Source organism: Cryptotermes secundus, unplaced genomic scaffold (genome assembly GCF_002891405.2).
Source record: "Cryptotermes secundus unplaced genomic scaffold, Csec_1.0 scaffold65, whole genome shotgun sequence".
In the NCBI taxonomy this organism is placed as follows: domain Eukaryota; kingdom Metazoa; phylum Arthropoda; class Insecta; order Blattodea; family Kalotermitidae; genus Cryptotermes; species Cryptotermes secundus.
The window spans coordinates 111,922-132,548 of NW_019731975.1; the positions used below are offsets into that span (position 1 = coordinate 111,922).

A 20,627-nucleotide genomic window follows, 5' to 3' on the forward strand; every position below is an offset into this window, starting at 1 on the left:
AACGCCCTCCACATATATAAATAGAATACTTCTAAGCCCTCCAAGAAAGAATGGGATGTATATACCTTATAGTAAGACGGAGTACAATAGGAGAATACCCGTTACACTTGCCTCCCTCCTGCCTCGACTGGGAAAGGCTGGCTTGCCAGGTCATAAATGCTGCATTTCACAAATTTTCGCCTTTGTAACTGCAAGTACAGTCCAGTCAAAAATATGGTTTTTAATACGAACTTCATGTACTTGAACTCTAGTCCACATTGAAGCAACAGTCCAGCCTGAAATTTATTTTGTAATACTAAACATTATGGAGCCGAAATTTTACATTATATCAAAGAATTGTTTCTAAAATGACAAAAATATGACCTTATTTCAAAATTATGCCAAAATATGCTGTAAAACCAATAAAACTCTAAAATATGCATTTATATGCACAATAAAAATGACATAATTTCAATAAGAATGACTGGAAACATGCATAATTACATTTAAAAATAGGAATAAACACTAGGAAAAAAATATGACATGTCATAGAAATCCGTACCCTAGTGATGATTATGCCATGACAAGCAGTGCTTGGAACTCCAAGCTGAAAGGTAAAGCATCATTATACATGGACAGGCAGTACCAACTAATTGTTACTGCTTCCATCTCTATCTATGGGATCATTACAAATTTGCTTGCAGTGTCCCCCCCCCAAGTCCTGTATATTCTTATATCATTTTCCATGTAACAGTGTAGGAATTGAGGTTCTCACAGCAGCGGTTCTGAAGATTATATCTCTTGGGATGTAAGGCCGTATAGTCTGGTGAAAGTCAACTGATGTTTTGGAGGAAAATGTTGCCTCTGTCTTCAAAATATTGGTTGACTTTCACTGGACTACACAGCATTATACCCATAAGATAGAACTGTTTTTATAGCACATTTACTGTGTTCATAGGAACTTCATTGTCATGCATTTTCAACAATACATTCTCTGGTTACTCATGTATGTATGTAAGGGGTGGACCATAAAAACTGGCCCCCACACTGACTTTCAATGATCTATTGTGCTTCCCCTTGGATTAGCCCTTTATTAATCCTACAGTTTTAATAAAGTGTAGGGCCCTGCTTATGGGGGCATCGTAAAAGTCACTTGGTTCCATAAAAATCTGACCCAAGTGATGAAATCTTAAATAAGCTATTGCCTCACAGTCACACAGGATGTGTGGCTGATTCATTTTCGTGTAGGCACCTTTCACAAGTTGGGTTATCTGTCATTCCAAACTTGAGAAGGTGTCCTTTCAGGTGGCAGTGTCCCGTAAGTAATCCTACCACCCATCTTGGTTGATCTCCGTTTAATCTCAACAGATTCTTCGTTCTTCTGGCAGAGGGTCCTGCTATAAAACCCTTTGCCTGTTTGAGTCAGGTTACTCATGTAACACTGGAAGGTTATTTATTTTATTTATTTTAACACTTCGCGGACCAGTGATTTAAATATTTAAATCACCCTGGGGACCGGCGTTTTTAAACCTACTACCCTAACTTGTGCACTGTTCACTTTAAAAATTAATATAAAATCTCCTAATTAATTTTATGAACTACAATTTTTGGAGAAGACTTACCAGAGCTCCTAGAAGTGCTTCAGAGTGTGATATTTCTGGAAACATTCCCCTCTGTGAAGAGGCATGATGCAGAACTTGCAGATGTAGGACATAGTTTCTTGCAATTTCTTGCCTTCACCGGAATAAATTTCCAGTATAGCCTGAAGTGCTTTCTGTGACTACATGAAAAAGTAGGCCGTACTTTGTGAGTTTCCCAGGATTATACGTTCGAAAATGAAGCCTTCTCCAAGGAATCACAGATTCGTCCAAAGACAGTTGCTGCTCTGGCTTATAAACTGTCTGAAATTTCTCAACGAAAAAGTCTAATAAGGGCTGAATTTTGAAAAGCCTGCCCATTGATTGTGGTTGCAGTTCATTATTATTGAACTGCAAACACCACCATATCTGTTCAAAACTCTTACGACTCATGAGTTTGCCAAAAATGGGAATTTCTAAAAGTGGATCAGTGGACCAGTAGTCTTTCAAATTATCCCTCTTTGTAAACCCAATTAGAATGATAATTGCCAAGAATTTTTTCATTTCTGCTGAAGTGACATCCACCCACTTCAACACCTTATAGGTACTATCGTACGCCTCACGGTGTTGGAAATAGTATCTGTTGGTCTCCTGACACAACATGTCAAAGAAACTATCTCCAAAAAACAGTTCAGCTACTTCAGACACTTGCGTAGGGTCCGATGGCATTTGTCTCACCCCTGGATCACCAGTAAACTTTCCCAAAGTGGGTGTTTTGTCCACTTTACCCCATGTGGCTGTCCCCGCAATGCTAGCACTCGCACTTTCATCGGAGCTCTCACTGTCACTTTCACTTTCTCTTCTGGTGACAATATTTTGGGGGCCCCTGTCACTGCCATTGACACTGCCCTCGCTATCAGAAGACGAAGCAGTTGGCAAGTCAGATAACTCATCGGAGATCAAATCACAGATTTCTTCTTCTCCAAGAGCTCGCGCGGCCTTCAACTGCTTTCGTCTCTGAGCCATGTTGACACTGAGAATATCTTGCCTCACACATAGAAGCTTCGACTTGAACAAAGGGACTTTTCTTTAGAGTGAGAGGGGAATAGAGAGTGGTCACGTTGCTGACTCGGAAAACAAACATTCCGAAGGTCAGCTACGCAGTACTTTTACAGACACGTGGCCACCAAAGCGAGGAATAGTGTGTTGCAACATAACGTGTCCTAAAAGCCTAAATCTAGGCGACCGGTCTGCCACGTTTAAAACCCAAACGCCTAGGCCTAGGCATCCGGTCCACGAAGTGTTAAAGTGCCACAGGTCATTTACAGCACAGAGCCCTTAACTTGCGTTTTATTTCTAGGAATATCATTTATATATATTAGAACCTAAATGTGTAAAAAATAAATGGAGTATTCTTGGTGGCAGTGTTCAAGATAAGAGTTAAGACCTTCCACTTGCAAACAGGCTCACCTTTTTTTTCTTTTTTAAGGATGTCACTGTGAAGTCTGAGCCTAAGTGGGATTGCTATGATGGTTGTGACACCTCTAGTAACCCAGCCTCCAATGCAGAGCAATATGTTGAGGAAGGAAATAGTCATGACATGTGGGACCAGAATTCGGGATACTTGGAACCAGTAGTACAGTGCACAGTCAAGGAGGAACTAGTGGATACTGGTGATGTTGAAATTATAAGTGGCACTGATCCTGCACTCCAGTTAAAGATAGAGTCTGCAGACATGAAAATAGAAGACAGTTTTATTTCACACTCCAGTTGTGAGATAATGGGAAGTACATCTGACAGACAGATTGACATTGTTAGAGATGGAAACAGTGACACATTGGAAGAAAATAAGTTTCATCATAAGTGTCACATTTGCCCAAAGGCTTTCAAGAAGAAATTTCAACTGACAGAGCACATGCGTACACACACAGGTAACTTGCCATATCAGTGCACACACTGTTTGAAGTCATTTGCTCGTAAATTCTCACTTAAAGACCATTTGAACTTACATACTGGTGTCAAACCCTATTCTTGTACTCTGTGTCAGAAAGCATTTGCCAGAAGGGTTACTTTAAATGTGCATATTAAAGCTCATACAGCCTCCAAAGTTTTCAAATGTGAAATATGCCAGAAATCGTTTACTAAAAAGGTGCATTTAGCTGATCACTTGCGACTTCATTCTGGTGACCAACCATTCATATGCAATATATGTGGTAAAGCTTTCACCCATAAATATTCTTTGACTGTACACTTGAGGCACCACCGTGGTGAAAAGCCATATGTATGTTACTGTGGCAAATCATTTTCACAGCAGAGTCATCTTACTGTACATCAGCGGACACACACTGGTGAAAGACCTTACCAGTGCGTAATTTGTAACAAGGCATTCAACCACAATGGTCACCTAAAGGAGCATCTCAAAGTGCACAAAGTATTATGCTAGTTCACTTATATTGACTGTAGAATGGAATGAGGAATGAAGGATACATAATTGATAATACACAAAAAAAAGTGCATAGAAGAAATTTAAGGATTTTAACTTGCAAATGAGGGCAATACTTCAGCTATCAATTTTTATCAAATGGCAATATGTTCCTTTATTTTTGAAGCTGAATTCTTAGGGTCAGGGCACAACAAAGAAACTGGCAACCGCAGCTTCCAAGAAATTTTGAGAGACTGAATTGAGCAGTACAAACTGGGGAAACAGCAACACATCTCATGAAAGACTAAGAAAATCGACTCCTTGGCAACTGAGCCAGCCAGTCTTCTCACAGTTGTGTTGCGTCATAGTTTTCTAGATCCAGCTGTGCCATTATGCTTCTCTGATTCATTTGCTTCTTTAGATGGCACAAAAGGTTAATTTGTGCAATTAATTGAACAGTAGCCTGGTATGTATGACTGTGCTAGGCAGAGCAAAAGAGATTTGGCTTAGGAAAGAATTTCTCATAAGATGAAGGAGTCTGACATATATATATACAGGGTGTTCCTAAAAGAATTGTGGGGTTTTAGATACGTATATATTTCGTATTTCTTACCATGTACAATCATAACATGTGTCAATCGGAAGCTTAAATGTCCAAATTTTATGTACATCCATCAAAATGCCTCTATGTGCGCACCTTTCGTTACGCCACACCCGCTGCAGGATTTCAGGTGTGATGGTCTCCACAGCACGATTGGTTCTGTTTCGGAGATCCTGGAGGGATTGGAGCAGTGGGGTTACATAAACCACGTTCTTCACGTACCCCCACAAGAAGAAATCACATGGAGTTATGTCCAGGGATCGGGGTGGCCACCGGAGAAGGGGGGCATCTTCACCTGCAGCATGTCCAGTCCATCATTGCGGAAGGACCAGATTAAGCAAACCTCTCACAATGCTATGGAAATGTAGGGGAGCACCGTCCTGTTGGAAAATGTAGTCATTGGAATCATTGACCAGTTGTGGAAACAACCAATTTTCCAGCATGTCTTGATAGGTGTTACCAGTCGCCATCTTCCATTTCATGCCTCCTAACTGTTGGAAATGGAAATAGGAAAGAGCGTGATATACAAAATGAAAATTTGAGAGCCGCGTTATGAGTCCATATATGTTTTGCTTTTCATCACCAAAAACTGACGGAGATATACGGCAATGAAACCCCACCATTCTTTTAGGAACACCGGTATATATATAAAATGGGGGCACGCAGTAGCATAGTTGGTTGAGGCACTATGCTGCAAGCCAGAAGGTCACGGGTTTCAGTCTCAGTGAGGTGGATTTTTCAATTGCCTAACCCTTCCAGCTGCACCATGGCCCTGGGGTCAACTCATCCTCTAATGGAAATGAGTACCAGGAATCTTCCTGGGGGGTAAAGGGCAGTCAGCACGTAAGGCTGACAACCTTGCCGCCATCTGTGAGCTGATTGTCTAGGTAATGTGACACCTTCACCATCTCATAACCCTAAGGGCCTTCTTCGCCTGTTATGGGGATAGCTATACCATTTATATATAGTGTGACATGTTGCGCCAAGCTGAGCCCCCCCCACACACCAGCAGTGACGCGGCGGGTGAGTCAGCGCTCCCCTCCCCCTCCACCGCACGGTAACGAAGCCCGCCCCGCCACTCCCCTCCGCGGTGACATCACGCGGTGACGCGGAACTGCTTCCTACTGTGACGTGGAACGTAACAGGCAATCCTGCGGCTATAAAAGTGGACAGCAGAACGGCTACCAGAGTTCTAATGTGGCTACCAGCGAGTTCTACTGTGGCAGTCGGCGACTTCAGTTGTACAGCCGCCGAGTTATAACGTGGCCGTCGCCGAAGATAGTTCCGAGCAAGCTTACGAGAGCGTGTTATCAACAGTTCTCCAGTCAGCGGACTACAGTTGAAACATAGCAGCCTGCGAGTGTGCGATAACTAAGAAGTCAGCGAGCGGAAGACTTATTGTGTGCTTTCCAGACATAGTGAGTGCTGTAGTACGGTTATACCCGGAGTGTGCATTTAAGGGAGACTTGTATAGCTCCCGCGTTAGTAGTACGTGAAGACAAGTGAAGATCGTGTTAAGAGATCTTGGTGTAGGGTTTGTAAAGTGTGGAAACCCGTGATATTGTGATAAGTAATTGTAGCCGTTATTTGTAGATTGTTAAATAAACCCAATTAACCATCTCTACGGCGTCTTCAGTAACGCGAAACACGTTACATTGGTGTCAGAAGTGGGATCAGTAACGTAAACACGTTACAATATTAAAATTAGAACTTATAATAGGATCAAAATACAGAATAGGTCTGCTAAAGCACTGCAAACAAAATAATACACTATGGCCTGTTCTGTGTTATACAAGTCACCAATTAGGTTAGTCCTCATCCATTACAATTATCAGTTGAATTCAATTAATATAACTCCACTGAGATGGAATTATCAGCCGACTGATTTCTCAGGTGCTGTGCCGTCGACAGTCTTTGCTTTCCATCGTCATTTCCTTTATTTAGAATATGATGGCTTAATTGATTTACTGCATAGTTTTTAGCTCCTTCACACAATACCCTTTCCCAGGTTCTAATGAAATTGTGGAGGAGAGCAGATGGTTTAATGATTGAATTCACACTTTCTTCTTTGCAGCATATTAGTCCCTCAGATATCTTGCATTTGGCATTTAGTGTACGGAATGCACATTCTACACTTTTTCGTGCATTAGAGAGTCTCTAATTAAATGTACATCTTTTGTTAGTTAGCATTCTTTAAGGGTAAGTTCTCATTAAATTTATTCTCATAGGAAATGTTTCATATGCTACGAAATAGTATGGAAATATTGTGCCACTCTCATCCAGTGGTAGGGAAGTTGGAAATGGAAAATGCAGTTCTTCCTTCATACTGAAATCTCCTACATGGAGAGTAGTAAATAGGGCATTGGCATCTGCACATGTCAGTAGTACTACCGAAAACTAAGAGATTATTGCGAATAGGGTTATAAAGTGTGAAACCCCGCAACTGTGTTATAATTAATTGTAGCCAAGACTGGTATGTTGTTAAATAAACCAATTAACAATCTCTACGGCGTCTTCAGTAACGAAACACGTTACATTTGGGGGCCTGTCCGGGATATGGAACGTGTTTTGTTACTGAAGACGCCATAGAGATTGTTAATTGGTTTATTTAACAACCTACCAGTCTCGGCTACAATTAATTATAACACAGTTGCGGGGTTTCACACTTTATAACCCTATTCGCAATAATCTCTTAGTTTTCGGTAGTACTACTGACATGTGCAGATGCCAATGCCCTATTTACTACTCTCCATGTAGGAGATTTCAGTATGAAGGAAGAACTGCATTTTCCATTTCCAACTTCCCTACCACTGGATGAGNTTTTACTCGTTCGCTGCTGACTGGAGAACTGTTTTCGGCCACTGATACACTTTAACCCTTTGACGTGGTCATTTAAATTCTGCGGCCGCGGCTCCTGCGGTAATATATTCAGCCGGCCATTTAAATTTTGCTCGAAAATTATTTATTCATCATTGTTCTTAAATTCTATGAGATAGGAACATGAAACTTTCACTAAAATGATCTTAAATGGTGGTTTTATAACCTTACCTTATAATATGGGCGCCCTGTATCTCGGCCATGGAAGCAGGTTGTTTAGTATTTCAGCAGTGAATGGTACGCCTTGAAGGATGAAACTTTCACTAAAATGATCTTAAANGCGTGTGTCATTAAATACAGTCCTCCTGACAACAGGCCAGTGAAAAATCTAACAATCTACAGCAAAACCATCAATTATTATGGGCGTTATAACATACGTGTGCAGCTGGACGAAACATACACGTCGAACCCCCCCAGACGATTTAAATCCCTGACGAAACATACACGTCGAACCACGGCAACGGGTTAACTGTCTCCGGGGAGAGCTACACGTTAACTGGCTTCGTAGGCAGTGTGGTTCACTTATATGGTCGCAGCGCCCGCCTGTTACACAATCGGTACCGCTGTTGCCTGTTACCCGTGTCACAGCTGCGTTGCGTGTTACGTCACCGTGGATGGGGGGAATGGAGCGCTGACTCACCCGCCACGTCACTGCTGGGTAGGGAGGGGTTGTCCTCCATTGCGCAACATGTCACAATATATAGTTGAAGTAAGAGTGATCTGGTTTTAGGAAAACATTTTATGCTGTTATGTTTCCCATCTGTTGAACTTGTACAGTTTGGCAGATTCCAAAGATCAAGATATTTTTCTGCAATGCATTTCCACTTTGATTTGTTTGGTGGTGGCATGAACAGGGGTTATAATGTCCATATTACAGGTGTAGTGTCTGCTAATATGCCAGAAATTGTTCTCTTCCCCCTCATAAACTGAAAACTTAATGCTACGGAACTGCTGTCCATAGCCAAATGCCTGAAAACAGAAACCGCATATCAGAACCGCAGCTGCATTTGCTTACACATAATGACGGTACTTTTCTTCATTGTACATGCGTGCAGTAAGAGAACCAAAATACCCGAGTCTTAATTTCTGCCAAGATTCATAAAATAATTGGTGCTTTATGTGTAGTTTGTTTTAAATAATTTTAATTGTTTCACACTAGATGTTTGTCAGACCAGTTTATCATCTTTTAAGTTGCAACTTGTAAAGACAGATGGAAACATAAGAACAATATTTGTCCGCCATTTCCATGATAAGACTCTGGGTCATCTGCTACTATAAAGTGTCCATATTATTTTCTTGACTCCACACATAATGAAAAAAAGACAGCAGGAAAGCAATTTGGCAGGGCCACATTCTCTGGAGAAAATGATGAGGAGACTTGAATGTAGCACCAAATGAAACCATGCATGCAAGTGTCACGCGATTGGAGAGTCCTACCATAGTACAACAAACTTCTTGTCATCAGAGCATCCCAGAAGATTGTAAGCAGTGGTTAGTTGGCATATGACATCAGCTAACCACCTTGGATCCAGTTGATATGTGCTTCATCGACTACTTGATGCAACTTCAGACCAAATGGAGAATTTTTATACAGTCTTCTCTTGGACATGAAATCAGTGACTGCTAAGGTGAAATGTACATTTAAAATGGGAGTCGTGAATTTAATAGATGAAATATTAGAATATACAGGCTTCCAGAAGACTGAATGAAACATCCACTGTGCGTTATATGACATCTCTTGAAGATGTACATGATAACTACCAGTCATTGCTGACTTATTGAGAAACAGAAAAGTGGGAATTAGGAAACATCGACTCACATTTTGGATAACAAAAATTGATTGTAACTTTGAGTGTAAAAACAAAATGTCAGTAACAGTGGTATGGTATTTGTTTAGATATCTGCAGAATATGTATAGCAATAAGTAGATAAACTGAGCTAACCTGAGAGTAATCAGTAGTTTTCCTTCTGCTGACACAGTTGTACAAAACTTTTTTCGAACTTGACATCCTAGAAAATCCACTAATAGAGAAAAACTTTCAGTGTTCATTCAGTAAAATGATTTGAATAGTTCTGGATCCTGGTTAAGTTCTGAAACAGAGTAAGTACCTGAGTTGAAATCGTCATGAAAGAATGGATGCGCCCAGTGTTTTCTTTTCCCTTGGCCCCTCTTCTTATGCTGCCTCAGACACCACCACATTATGACACAATCAGTGTTATTATCTCTCACTGCAGAAAAGAAGTACATGAAATTAAAAATTATTATCATGTATTAAATCAAATACACCCATTTGAGATGATGTGAGCATCTAATCAGACACAACTTTCCTCACTGTGTGCCTACTAATCTGGAAACCAGTTGCCTGCTTGAAATTGGTTTTGTGTAAGATGCCGTTGTCAGTTTCTTTCATGTGCCCTTGCCTGTAGTGTTTAAATATGTATCCATTGTTCATGACCTGTTTAACATCAGACATTTTGCTGAGATAGAAAATGTTACAGTATTTAGAATGTAGTATGCAGTATTTATCATTTCAATTTTAGCAGTAAATGCAGAGTGTGTGAAATATAGATGGACTGAATTGGAAGATGAATGTTTTGGCCCAAAATATTGAAAACAGGTAATAAAAACATGGATCTGGAAATACTTCAGTAATGGACTAGAGCCATTTTAAGGTGTTTCAAGCAATGGTAAGATTGTAGAAACTGGGTTTGACAAGTTAACTTATGATAGAACACTTCAAGGAAATTGGAGTTCAGAGTGAAAATATTTGAATGACCACTTACCTTTTATAATGACCACCTTCTGCATTTAACAGTGAAACACTCAGTCATCATGTTTGCAGTGTTAATTTGTTAACCACATATATTATTATTATATGACACCAAGCATTCATTTAGGCCTCACCATAGCTCAAGTGGTTAGTCGCTGGTTTCCCATCGTGGCGGCCTGGGTTCGATCCTGGGTCTGGTCAAGTGGGATTTGTGGTGGACAAAGTGGCGCTGGGGCAGGTTTTCTCCGAGTACTTCGGTTTCCCCTCCCAATCCTCATTCCACCAATTGCTCCACACTCACCCTCACCTATCATTATCAGATTTGTCCCTAGCATAAGTTTCATTTATAACTGAAGTCATGTCTTCCTGTGGCTGGGAACACATTTAGATGGCTCTAGCTCATTAGTAAAGCATTTCCAGACCCATGCTTATATAAACTGATTTCATTTTGGGCCATAGCATCCACATTCAAATTTACTATACTTGTTTCTGAGACAGTTGCATATTATTTGATTTTCATGGTAGTTATAAAGTTGGGATATGAAGAAATACATATATAAACTGTGCCATGAAGATATTTTAGAGTTGTAAATGTGATGCTCCATATAATATACACATTCATAGTAGATACATGCTTGTAGGATTGGAGGTTCTCCAAGCAGTGATTTTGAAGGGCTTTATCGTCTGGGATATGATGCCATATAGTCCATTGGCAGGCAGCAAGCTCTGTTGGTTTCTTGGATGGCTTACTCTTCAACCCCGATGCAATGTGTTTTTCCAAAATGTCAATTGACATTCAGCAGACTATATACAATTATATCCCAGAAGATGGAACTCTTTGTAGATATGTGTATGCTTATGAGCTGCATTGTCTCACACTTCTTTCCATTTGGAAGAAGTGCCCCATAACTTTGTGAATATGTACTAACGTTTCTGACTTGTTTGAGAGGCTCTGGTTTGACCCAAAAATAAGAGAAAATTCCATACATATAAAATTTCATTAACAATAGTAAAATTGCTGAAACTTTTCTATTTGTGCTTGATTTTGTTTATTTTGGAAATATAATCTGTAAATAGTCACAAAATCAGATCATTTATCACTATATAATTAATGGAAAATTCCAAGGATGATGTTATTGTGTAAGTATTCCCTGAAATTTCTGTAATACATGTACAAACACCCCAAATATTATCATGACCAGAGAGATTTGTTACACTTATAGTAGTACTTAAGCTTGTAAGATCATTCAGTATGTGTCATGGTACTGTGATGATGATAAATATTACATACTAAATTAATGCTGTTAGTATGAATTTCTTTGGATGCAAATTGTTACAACACCATTAGAGAGATTTGCTTTCATTCATGAATGGTGATCCAAGCACATGATTTGACATTCATACAGGAAGTTATTGTCAATGGCTGTAAACATTGTTGTAAAGAAGTTGTGTTTTATGAATATAATATTTCTGCAGGATGGAACACAAGCATGTGTTTTGCACGTTAAAACTGAAAGAAAGGTTAGCAACTACCGGTGAATTTTAAATTCTGAACATTCTGTATATTCCTTCTCTACATAGATATCCTGTAGTAAATACTACATAAGATACACTTGCACCTGTAAGAAAAGAGAAAGGGCATAGTTATGTAAGTAGTTTGTTATAGAATTCTGTCTGTAATTGATAAATCTTATGGGAATTCAGAGTGAGCTCTTCGGTCGGTGTCAGCACTTCAGTCTTTACATCCAGGAGGAAACAGCATAATTGAAGAGAATGAGTGCTATTACTTATTTTAATATTGAATAACTGATCAGCTCACCTGTATTTTCAGCTTTATTATCCTGAAGTAATTTACAGATATTTGCATTTGTACTGTTTTTGTTCTTGAATGTAATCGGTGAAACATGGAAAGGTAATTTAGAACTGGATGAAGACACAATGGTGTGACTGCTCTTTGGTACGAGTATAAAAGGCAAAAAGAATGTGTAATACTAGCCTCGATGTTCCTTTGGAAATTGCAAAATTGGTGACAGATGTCGGCTACCAATGACAAAACAGTGACTGCAGGCATTTAGTTAGGAGTCAGCATATGTCATAACTGTAAGAAAAGGATTCAATAAAAATTCAGAAAAGAGGAAGAATTAAAATTGACTCATGATTCAAGTGCATGAAAAAAAAACTGCTTTATGATAGAATTGTTTATGGGGTGGGGTGAGACGAGGTTCCTTGGTGGAATGATAATTGGCAGGGGAAATCCAAAATACTCGAGAGAAGAAAACTCACCCCAGTGGAACTTTTGTGTCATAAAACCCATACAGATTACCCTAGAATTGAACACAGACCTCTGTGGTGACAAGTGAGAGACTAAACCATCTGAGCTATGGCAAAACCTTAAGGTCACATGATGTCACATTTTACATTGTGTCCACAGAACTAAGGTTAACTAACCCTTAGCAGAACCATTTCCAAGTAATTTAAATTCTTGAAATTCAAAAATGCATCTATTCAGAGAAAAGTGCTTACCAGATTGTACTAAATTAATTATGTGTGAATAGAGTACAAATTCATTTGGCAAGATTGAATGCTATGTTATGTGATTAATTACTTGATCTTATAGAAAATACATTTTCTATAAGTCATAATTTGTTCAACGGAACAGTCTTAATTCTCCTCCTTCACTTATCATTGTTGTTTGATGGGGCTAATAAAATTTTGAAAAATGTTATCATAATTTTTATGAATTAGGCTGTTCAAAATCAGTGTTGAGTTCAGTAAACAGCTGCAAGACTTGCATATAGATGTGACTCTGCTCTTAAAGAAAGACAACTCCAACCCCATGAGAGGTTCTTTATTCCAAATTATCACTTCTATCGGACTGACCGCTTCCCAGAAAGAATGGAAACTGCCATTGCAGTGAGAAAAAACAATCCTCACAAACATGTAGATCTGCCTCTACTGGATTCAATAGAAGCCGTGGGGTTTTGGATACCAGTTGGTAATAGTGAAATGTACTTGCAGCAGTCTATAAGTCACCAGGCAATGCCTTGAATGATGCAGACATCACTGAGCTCTTAAGCTTCAGATATAAATCGCTACTGTGAGATCTAAATGCTAAACGTCCATTTTGAATAGATTCCAACCCTTCAGGAGTGAAACTGTTGGATTTACTGCATATAAATGAGTTTGAAATTTCAGCATCACAATGTCCCACTCATTACTCTCCAGTGGGAAATAGTGAAGTTCTGGATATTGTGCACAAGAATGTCCTATTGTCAGAAGTCATTGCCTCTGGCATTCTGGACTCAGATCACTCACCAATCGTTTTCCACTTGCTGGATCGTGTTAGAAATAGGAATCGTTAAGGCCCGGTTGACAAATTCACAGATTGGGTGCGGTTTCAAAGCCTGGCCTCCGAATTAATGTCACCTAGAATAAAAATATGGGGGAAGAAGCCGATAAAGCGGCAAGCGACTTTACTGCCTCTATAGCTTCGGCGTGCAGACTATTGACAATCAAAATTACACTCTTGGACCTTAATAAGGATCTACCTGGTCTGGAGAGTGCTAAAACATAAGCGGGGGTTAAGGAAACTGAGAAATAACCTGGGATCCAACATGTGAACCAGCAGTTAATTGGACCCCCAAAACTATGAGATGAATGACCCGTAGAATGGCACTAGAATGGTGAGGTTACACATCAGCCGCTGTTCATGGACCTTTAGAAATAACATACCACATTAACAAGAAAGCCAGAGTGTTGCGGATTGTTTAGGAAAACCATGAGCGACAGGTTGAGACTGGGGTCCAAGCTGTACTCGCATCTGTAGACGACACCCGGCTGGGAAAATTATGACCTTGCGACACGCGTAGTCTGACAATAAAGTTTGCGAACTCATTGCGATAAAAGTGCTACATACCTCATTGGCAATGAGTCATTACTGAATATCACTGTGGTCGCCTCAAAGTAATTCCATTTGGAAGCTATTCACCGATACCAGCGCGTAATCCACCCTGCCATTGTTTTACTCCTGATGTCAGTAATTTCAGTGTCATCGAAATGCCTTCCTTTCAATATTCCTACAACTTTGCTGCTGTAGAGCCGATGGAAGGGCTTTGGTAACCTGACATTTGACAGGTAAGGCAAGCAGTAAACCAAAATACCGTTTGTATTTTAATCGCTAATGTCGCTTAGCAGATTCATCTGATTAGAAAATGCTAAATTTTGGAGACCTAGCAGCCAACATTCCACTGCAGCTGAAACGCAACATGGCGCCCTCCATGTGTCTAACTCGACTGTCGAGGGGAAAGTTCAGCTACATAAGAGGTGTTTCCACCGCGAGCCAAGAAGAATCAGCTGTAATATATTCTTCTGAATGTCATTTGCACAGCTGTAACAGATTTTGATTTTCCTATCGACTACTTATGCACACCCTTCCGTTGATACGGCGCCATTCTCAACTCAAGAAGATGTCAAGTATCTAGGGCTGCACCTTGACAGGAGATTTAAAGCTATCGTAACAAATTTGGTACTTTTTTTCATTCTTAATCATACTAATTATATGATATAATGTACACCGTTGTGAGCAAATTTATACTAACAGCATTGGGAGGCAGGTCTACGAGGTCAGAAAACAGTTGCAAGACTTAAGAATAGATGCGGCCCTCTTTTCACAGACAAACCTCAAATCTCATATGAGGTCCTACATTCCAAGCTGACATCTATCGGACTGATCGCCATGACGAACACAAAGGCGGAACTGCCGCTGCAATTAAAAAAAAATCATCCCTCATACACATAATCCTGCCGCCCCTCCTTTCAGTATAAACAGCAGGGGTCTGCATACCAAGTGAAAGTGCAGAAATGCTGCTTGCAGCTGCTTATTACACATTACACTCCTGATAGAAGAGTCAATGCTCTGAACATTGTGGTCCTTCAGAATGTTAGAGTGTTTCAGGTCATTGCCAGCGACATCCTTGACTAAGATCATCTTCCTGTTATGTTTACCATTCTGGATAATGATAGAGCGGGGAAAACTTTGTATCCAGCTGTAAAGTTCACAGACTGGGAGCGGATTCAAAGCCTCGCCTCTAAATTCGTATTTCCAAGCATCCACATCAATTCATCTGAAGAACATAAGGCAGCACACGACTTGGCAGCCTTTATACGCGTAGCTACTGCGTCCAGGCTATCGACTAGAAACTAATATTTTTCGATCGGAAATACTACCAGGCCTAGATCGTTTAGTGAAGAACAACAAGAAACCTAGAGTGTATTGGCAAGAAGCAAGGGATCCAAAATGCGACAGGGCAATAGACTGGGTGACTGAAAGTATTTAGAGAATTTCCACGAAGGGAGCACTTGAACGATGGGAAACGAAAAAAAAAAAAAAAAATGGGTGGTCGTACCACAGACAACATTGCCCATTGGGAAATCACTCACAAACATGGATGAACCAAAGGCACCATATTTTATTCAGTCAATAAAGCCATCATAATAGCAGATTGCTTAGAAAAACAGTTCACACCGCATGACTTCTGTGACCATGACCGTAAACGTAAGGCGTAGGCTAGAGTCCACGATCTGCTGGCTACCACTGATGACACACCTCTGAAATTTCAATCCTGTGACGTCTTAAAATAAGTACAATTTTTTCAAATTAGGAAAAGTCTATGACTTTTACTTTCATACACGCCTGTCAAGAAAACGTACTGTTTATTTAATACATTTACTTAATCACTGCCTTCGGCTTGGTCACTTCCTGGCATATCGGAAGGAAGCAAAAATCATAACTCCTATCGAAACCCGACAAAGACATGAAATTTACATCCAATCATCTTGTCCACTACGGGCAATTTATTTAAGAAGCTGATTTAAGGACACTCCAAAATCACCTTGATGAAACTTACTAAATACAAGTCAATTTGGCTCTCGAGCGTACCACGGCACGACACTCCAATGGATGAGGCTGCCGGATCACGTCACCCTAAATCTCAACATTATGTTGGCGGATGTTGTATTCTTGGATATCGATAAAGCCTTTGACACAACATAACACTCTGGACTATTACATAAATTGTAGGAATTAGAATTTTCGGCAAGTCTCATTAAAGGTCCCCATATGGTGTCGCTACGCTAATTATTAGTCACTGTAGTAAAGTTACAAAGCGTGTATGGTGTCCGTGAAATATAAAGGCAGTCACGTAGACGTAGGGTTGAGTTCGGGTACACTCGTGCGAAATTACACTGCAACAATTGTGTCGCCTACTCAGAAAGGCAACCCCCTCCTGTCGTCGAACCCACTAGCAAACACAAACGGTCTTGGAACGAACAAAAATTGGGCCACGGTCCGAAACCAAGAACGACTGTGTTGGCGAAGGTCATCAGCAATTTAATGGACTGGACATACAGCCCAGTACTAATTAAATAAATTCCGCTGTGCATCTGTCAAATTCATGTAAAAAGCACGAATTTGGTTTTCTAAACGCTTCGAGAGAGCCGTAGTGGATGACAAAGAATTAACTTAAGCATTGGACACTGAGACAATTCTTGAGCAAAAAAAAAAAAGTGAACGCAAAGGCACACTAGAAACCTAAAATCAGGAGCACACCAGCAAAATACAAAAATATCCGCACTACATACAAAGTTATGAAGAAAAACATCAAAAATAAAACGGAAGTAATAAAAGTAAGTACATTCGATTAGTGCGCAATGCATTAGGATATCTCACGTGCTGCCTGAAGTTGGCCTTACATGGCCGAAACATGTAGTATTACAATAATGCATATATATTTTAAGTTTTATTTAATATCTTATACACATAACGACCACTGTGTGATATTAACGTGCGAATCAATGTTACTGATTGTTTTATAAGTAACCTCAATGCAGGAGGATCCTTAAATATAATATTTTCGCGTGTTTCCCAGGTAACGCTCACTTTTACACTTCCAAGTACAATTATAATCCACTCATAACGTCGTCAGACGTTTCTTACGACAGTTACTTCTTTCACCGCCAATCTCGGCGAACTCTTCTGTTCTCTTTGCCGGATGCGAGCTTGCTTCTGCTATCGTCGGAGCTACACTGAGAACTAAAAAACTCTAAATCTGACTGGTCTCGACGAAGCTAGACTTCTGATCTCGGACGGAACAGAGCGCACCACGTAGAACCTTTGGCCTCGGCTGCTGTTATGCCACGAATCTTTTGTTGCTTTTCATCTCCGGGGAATGTGTTTGTTGTATCTTTTATTGCTTTTCATCTCCGGGGAACGTGTTTGTTGTTTAAGATATTCCTACGCAACGGCCCACAGGTATTGCGTTTCCATGGAAGCATATATTCCGGATTCCTGGCGCACGCCACAATGCTCTCTTCTTAAGGTTGTTCGTCCCGATGAGCTCCGTGGTACTTCCACTCGCTCAATGTTCTCGTCATCTTCCACTTTCCATTCATGTAGGGGAGGCCGTTGCTTCTACATTACCGGTTCTTCCTATATGCACTATTTAAAAATGTATTTCGTTTTGGAGGGGGTCAACCCCTCCACAGTGTCCAGTGATTACTTCTTTGCAACAAGACAGGAGATCCAGCAATTTGCTTTGCAATTTTCAGTCCACTTGCATTCCTGAGGGTCTTGTTGAATTCCCTCTTACTTCCAAGCCGTAAGTGGTCCTCGAAGTCTCGATTCGTGGTTTCCTCGGTGCCTTCCTGGCGCATCAGTTGTCTTAATCCGGGGGTCCGTCCTTTCCGGGTTCCTCTTGCAGATTTGTTTCTGGTCCGATACTTCCGCCGTCCCTGTTCGACTGGCGGTCCTTCTTGACTGCTTCCCTGAAGACCGTCTCTTGCACTGTGCCATTTTTGCACAGCGGCTCGTACCTCTGAGGGTGACGGCCTCTCGTTTTCGGCACCATCCTGTTTCTGGGCCCATTCCTTTTTCTTCCGGCGGTTTCGGTCCCTACGCCTCTTCTTCGGTTCTCCGACTGGTATCATGTCGGCGTCTTCTTTAGGGACATCTCCTTGTTGTGCCACCTCAGTGAGGTCGGCTCTTTTTTTCCAAGACGTGCCTCCGTCGTTCCTTGGCAGGCCATCGTCTCTTCGTCTTTTTCGGTGTCGGCCACCATCTCCTTGTGGCTGGCGTCAATCGTTTCTTGCCAGGCTTTCCTGTCGGCGTCCGCCTTTGCCTGGTTTTACTTCCTATCGGCCTCTGGTGTTCTCTCTATCTTAAGGATCTTGCTCAGCAATGGATTTACATGTCACAATATAAAAAAGATCACGATCTAAGACGGTAAGTCTAGATTGTCACTTCCTGAAAAATTTCATGTACAACTTTTTTCTGACAAATGTAACTATGAAGATCATTAAAAGAAAACATTTGGAAAATACCACTGATGCACAGCGCAAAATTATCATAAATTTGAAACACATCTGAAAGTACCACTAACTTTTCCACTCAGTTCAAACACCCATAATCGGTAATGAATAGCTAGATGAGGTACTCTGTAGTGAACGCCACTTTGCCAGGGGACCAGATATAATGACAAATTTTCCTCAGGTCCAAGATAGGAGCATAAGATGCTGAATCAGTGGGTCAGTCTTATGAGGCCTACCTATGAATTCTGATTAAAAAAAAAAAAAGAGAAATAGTGTATATAACAAATGTGTCATAAAACTGTGATATGTTTTTTTTCTTTTTTATGTGCCACTTGTGCATCCCATGTTGAGAATGTGGAAGTTTAATGCAACCAAGAGGTTGCCAAACTGATCCACATTATGTGTCAAGCAAAACTGGTAGACACAGTGTTCAGAGAATAATTCAAAGTCCTATGTACAAACTTAGGTCACTGAGTGGATAGTTTGGAGCAGAAAATGTAAATAAACTGCTTTTCAATTCTTGAGTTATGACCTTCTGCCATTTTTAAGAAAATGAAAATGATGTATAAATTTGGTTATTTATATTCACCATCTTCATTTGTTGTGTTTACCTACAATAACACTTTTCAGTTTAAATTTTACATTGTATTCAGCACATGTTTATCATGTAGTGGAGACGCAACACACACTTCTACATATTTTTTCAAAAGAAATCTCTTCCAGATTGCAGGCATTCTTCATACTGACTCTGAATGGAGTCCCTGAAATGAACCACACGTCTAAATTGGTCCCTATTATCTACAGCAGCTACCAAGATGTAACTGATCATGCTGTCACAATCTTGTACATCCACAGATCAAACATTATTTTTATGGATTCCCACAAGAAAAAAACAAGTAGACTCAGGAGAACATAAGTCATATGTGGGGAGTAATGCTGCTGTGCTGAAACCACAAGCATTACATTCTCCAATAACAGTAGAAATACTGCTTCAAGAGAATCAGCATACTGGATTAAAGTGGATGATTTCTTATCACATATGATACTGGCCCAAATGCTGATGCTAAATATTTATTGAAATGAAGAGCACTAAAGAACCATTTGGATTCCCCAGTGGCCAGTCATAAAGGCTGTGGAGAGTGTTTACTCCACGGCTTGCGAATGTTGGCTCATCAGTCAACAATATGTGACACAGAATGTTAAGATTCATATACCGTTGAGTCACTCACAGAGCTGAAGGCAAAAATTATAGTCCCCCAGGTGTAACTCTTAAACATTAAAAGAAAACAACTGCTCCTAACGTAGTGAATGCTAGACTGCACTTTGGAAGAAGTTCAATTCATATGTGAACCGACAAGTGACAGTTAATGGGACAGCATGTGCTATCTCTTCAACTTGAACACTATGTGCGCTACAGCCAATATACTTGTATGCTGTAGCATGAATGCACCTGTGTCCCTTAGACTATGCTGTACCACTGAAACATAATGCGACTATAGCATTTCCAACACAAAAGCCGTACACACGTGTATTGGCATACTCCCCTTTAGCAAATCATTAAACCTCATTTTGCTTTTAACACTACTTTGCCATCAGAAATAATGTGAGCCATAAATGAACATGGTACAAGCTCTGTCTCTTGATGTTATGAAGATACTACAACAGAAACATACAAAGATGATAAAGATTAAAAATTTGAAATGTCACAACCCTGAAACAGTGGCAAAATGGACAACTGTTTGTTTGCTTACATTTTTCTGCTCCGAATTATCTCAACTCCCTACAGTTGACAATAGGACTGAATCATCCTGTATATGGATGTTTCATCTGACTGACATGTGCCATATAAAAGTAATCAACTTCCATAAGACTAATGAAGTGCTTATCAAATGATGGTAATATCAAGCAGCAGAAATGCACAGAATATTTTTCATATGCTTCAAAGATTTGGGAAGTATGCCTCAAATAGCAACCTATTCCATGGTACCTGCTACAAAATCGCTCTTGGGAGCCTATTAAGAACCAGTTCAAGGCAA

At 40.2% G+C, this 20,627-nt stretch overlaps 1 protein-coding gene across 3 annotated transcripts in view; it reads left to right on the forward strand.

Annotated features, from left to right (window-relative positions):
• The window catches only part of LOC111867353 (zinc finger protein 501), a 19,541-nt gene extending 9,108 nt beyond the window's left edge, over positions 1-10,433 (forward strand). For 2 of the 3 annotated variants that reach the window (XM_033752652.1, XM_023857132.2), the window contains one exon: positions 3,046-5,227. In XM_033752652.1, the coding sequence (XP_033608543.1) occupies positions 3,046-3,999 (954 nt within the window). In that variant the 3' untranslated portion in view covers positions 4,000-5,227. Of the gene's footprint in view, positions 1-3,045; positions 5,228-8,921 lie in introns of those variants that run through there. The other variant, XM_033752653.1, reaches the window with a different exon arrangement.
• The last annotated feature ends 10,194 nt before the right edge of the window (positions 10,434-20,627 follow it).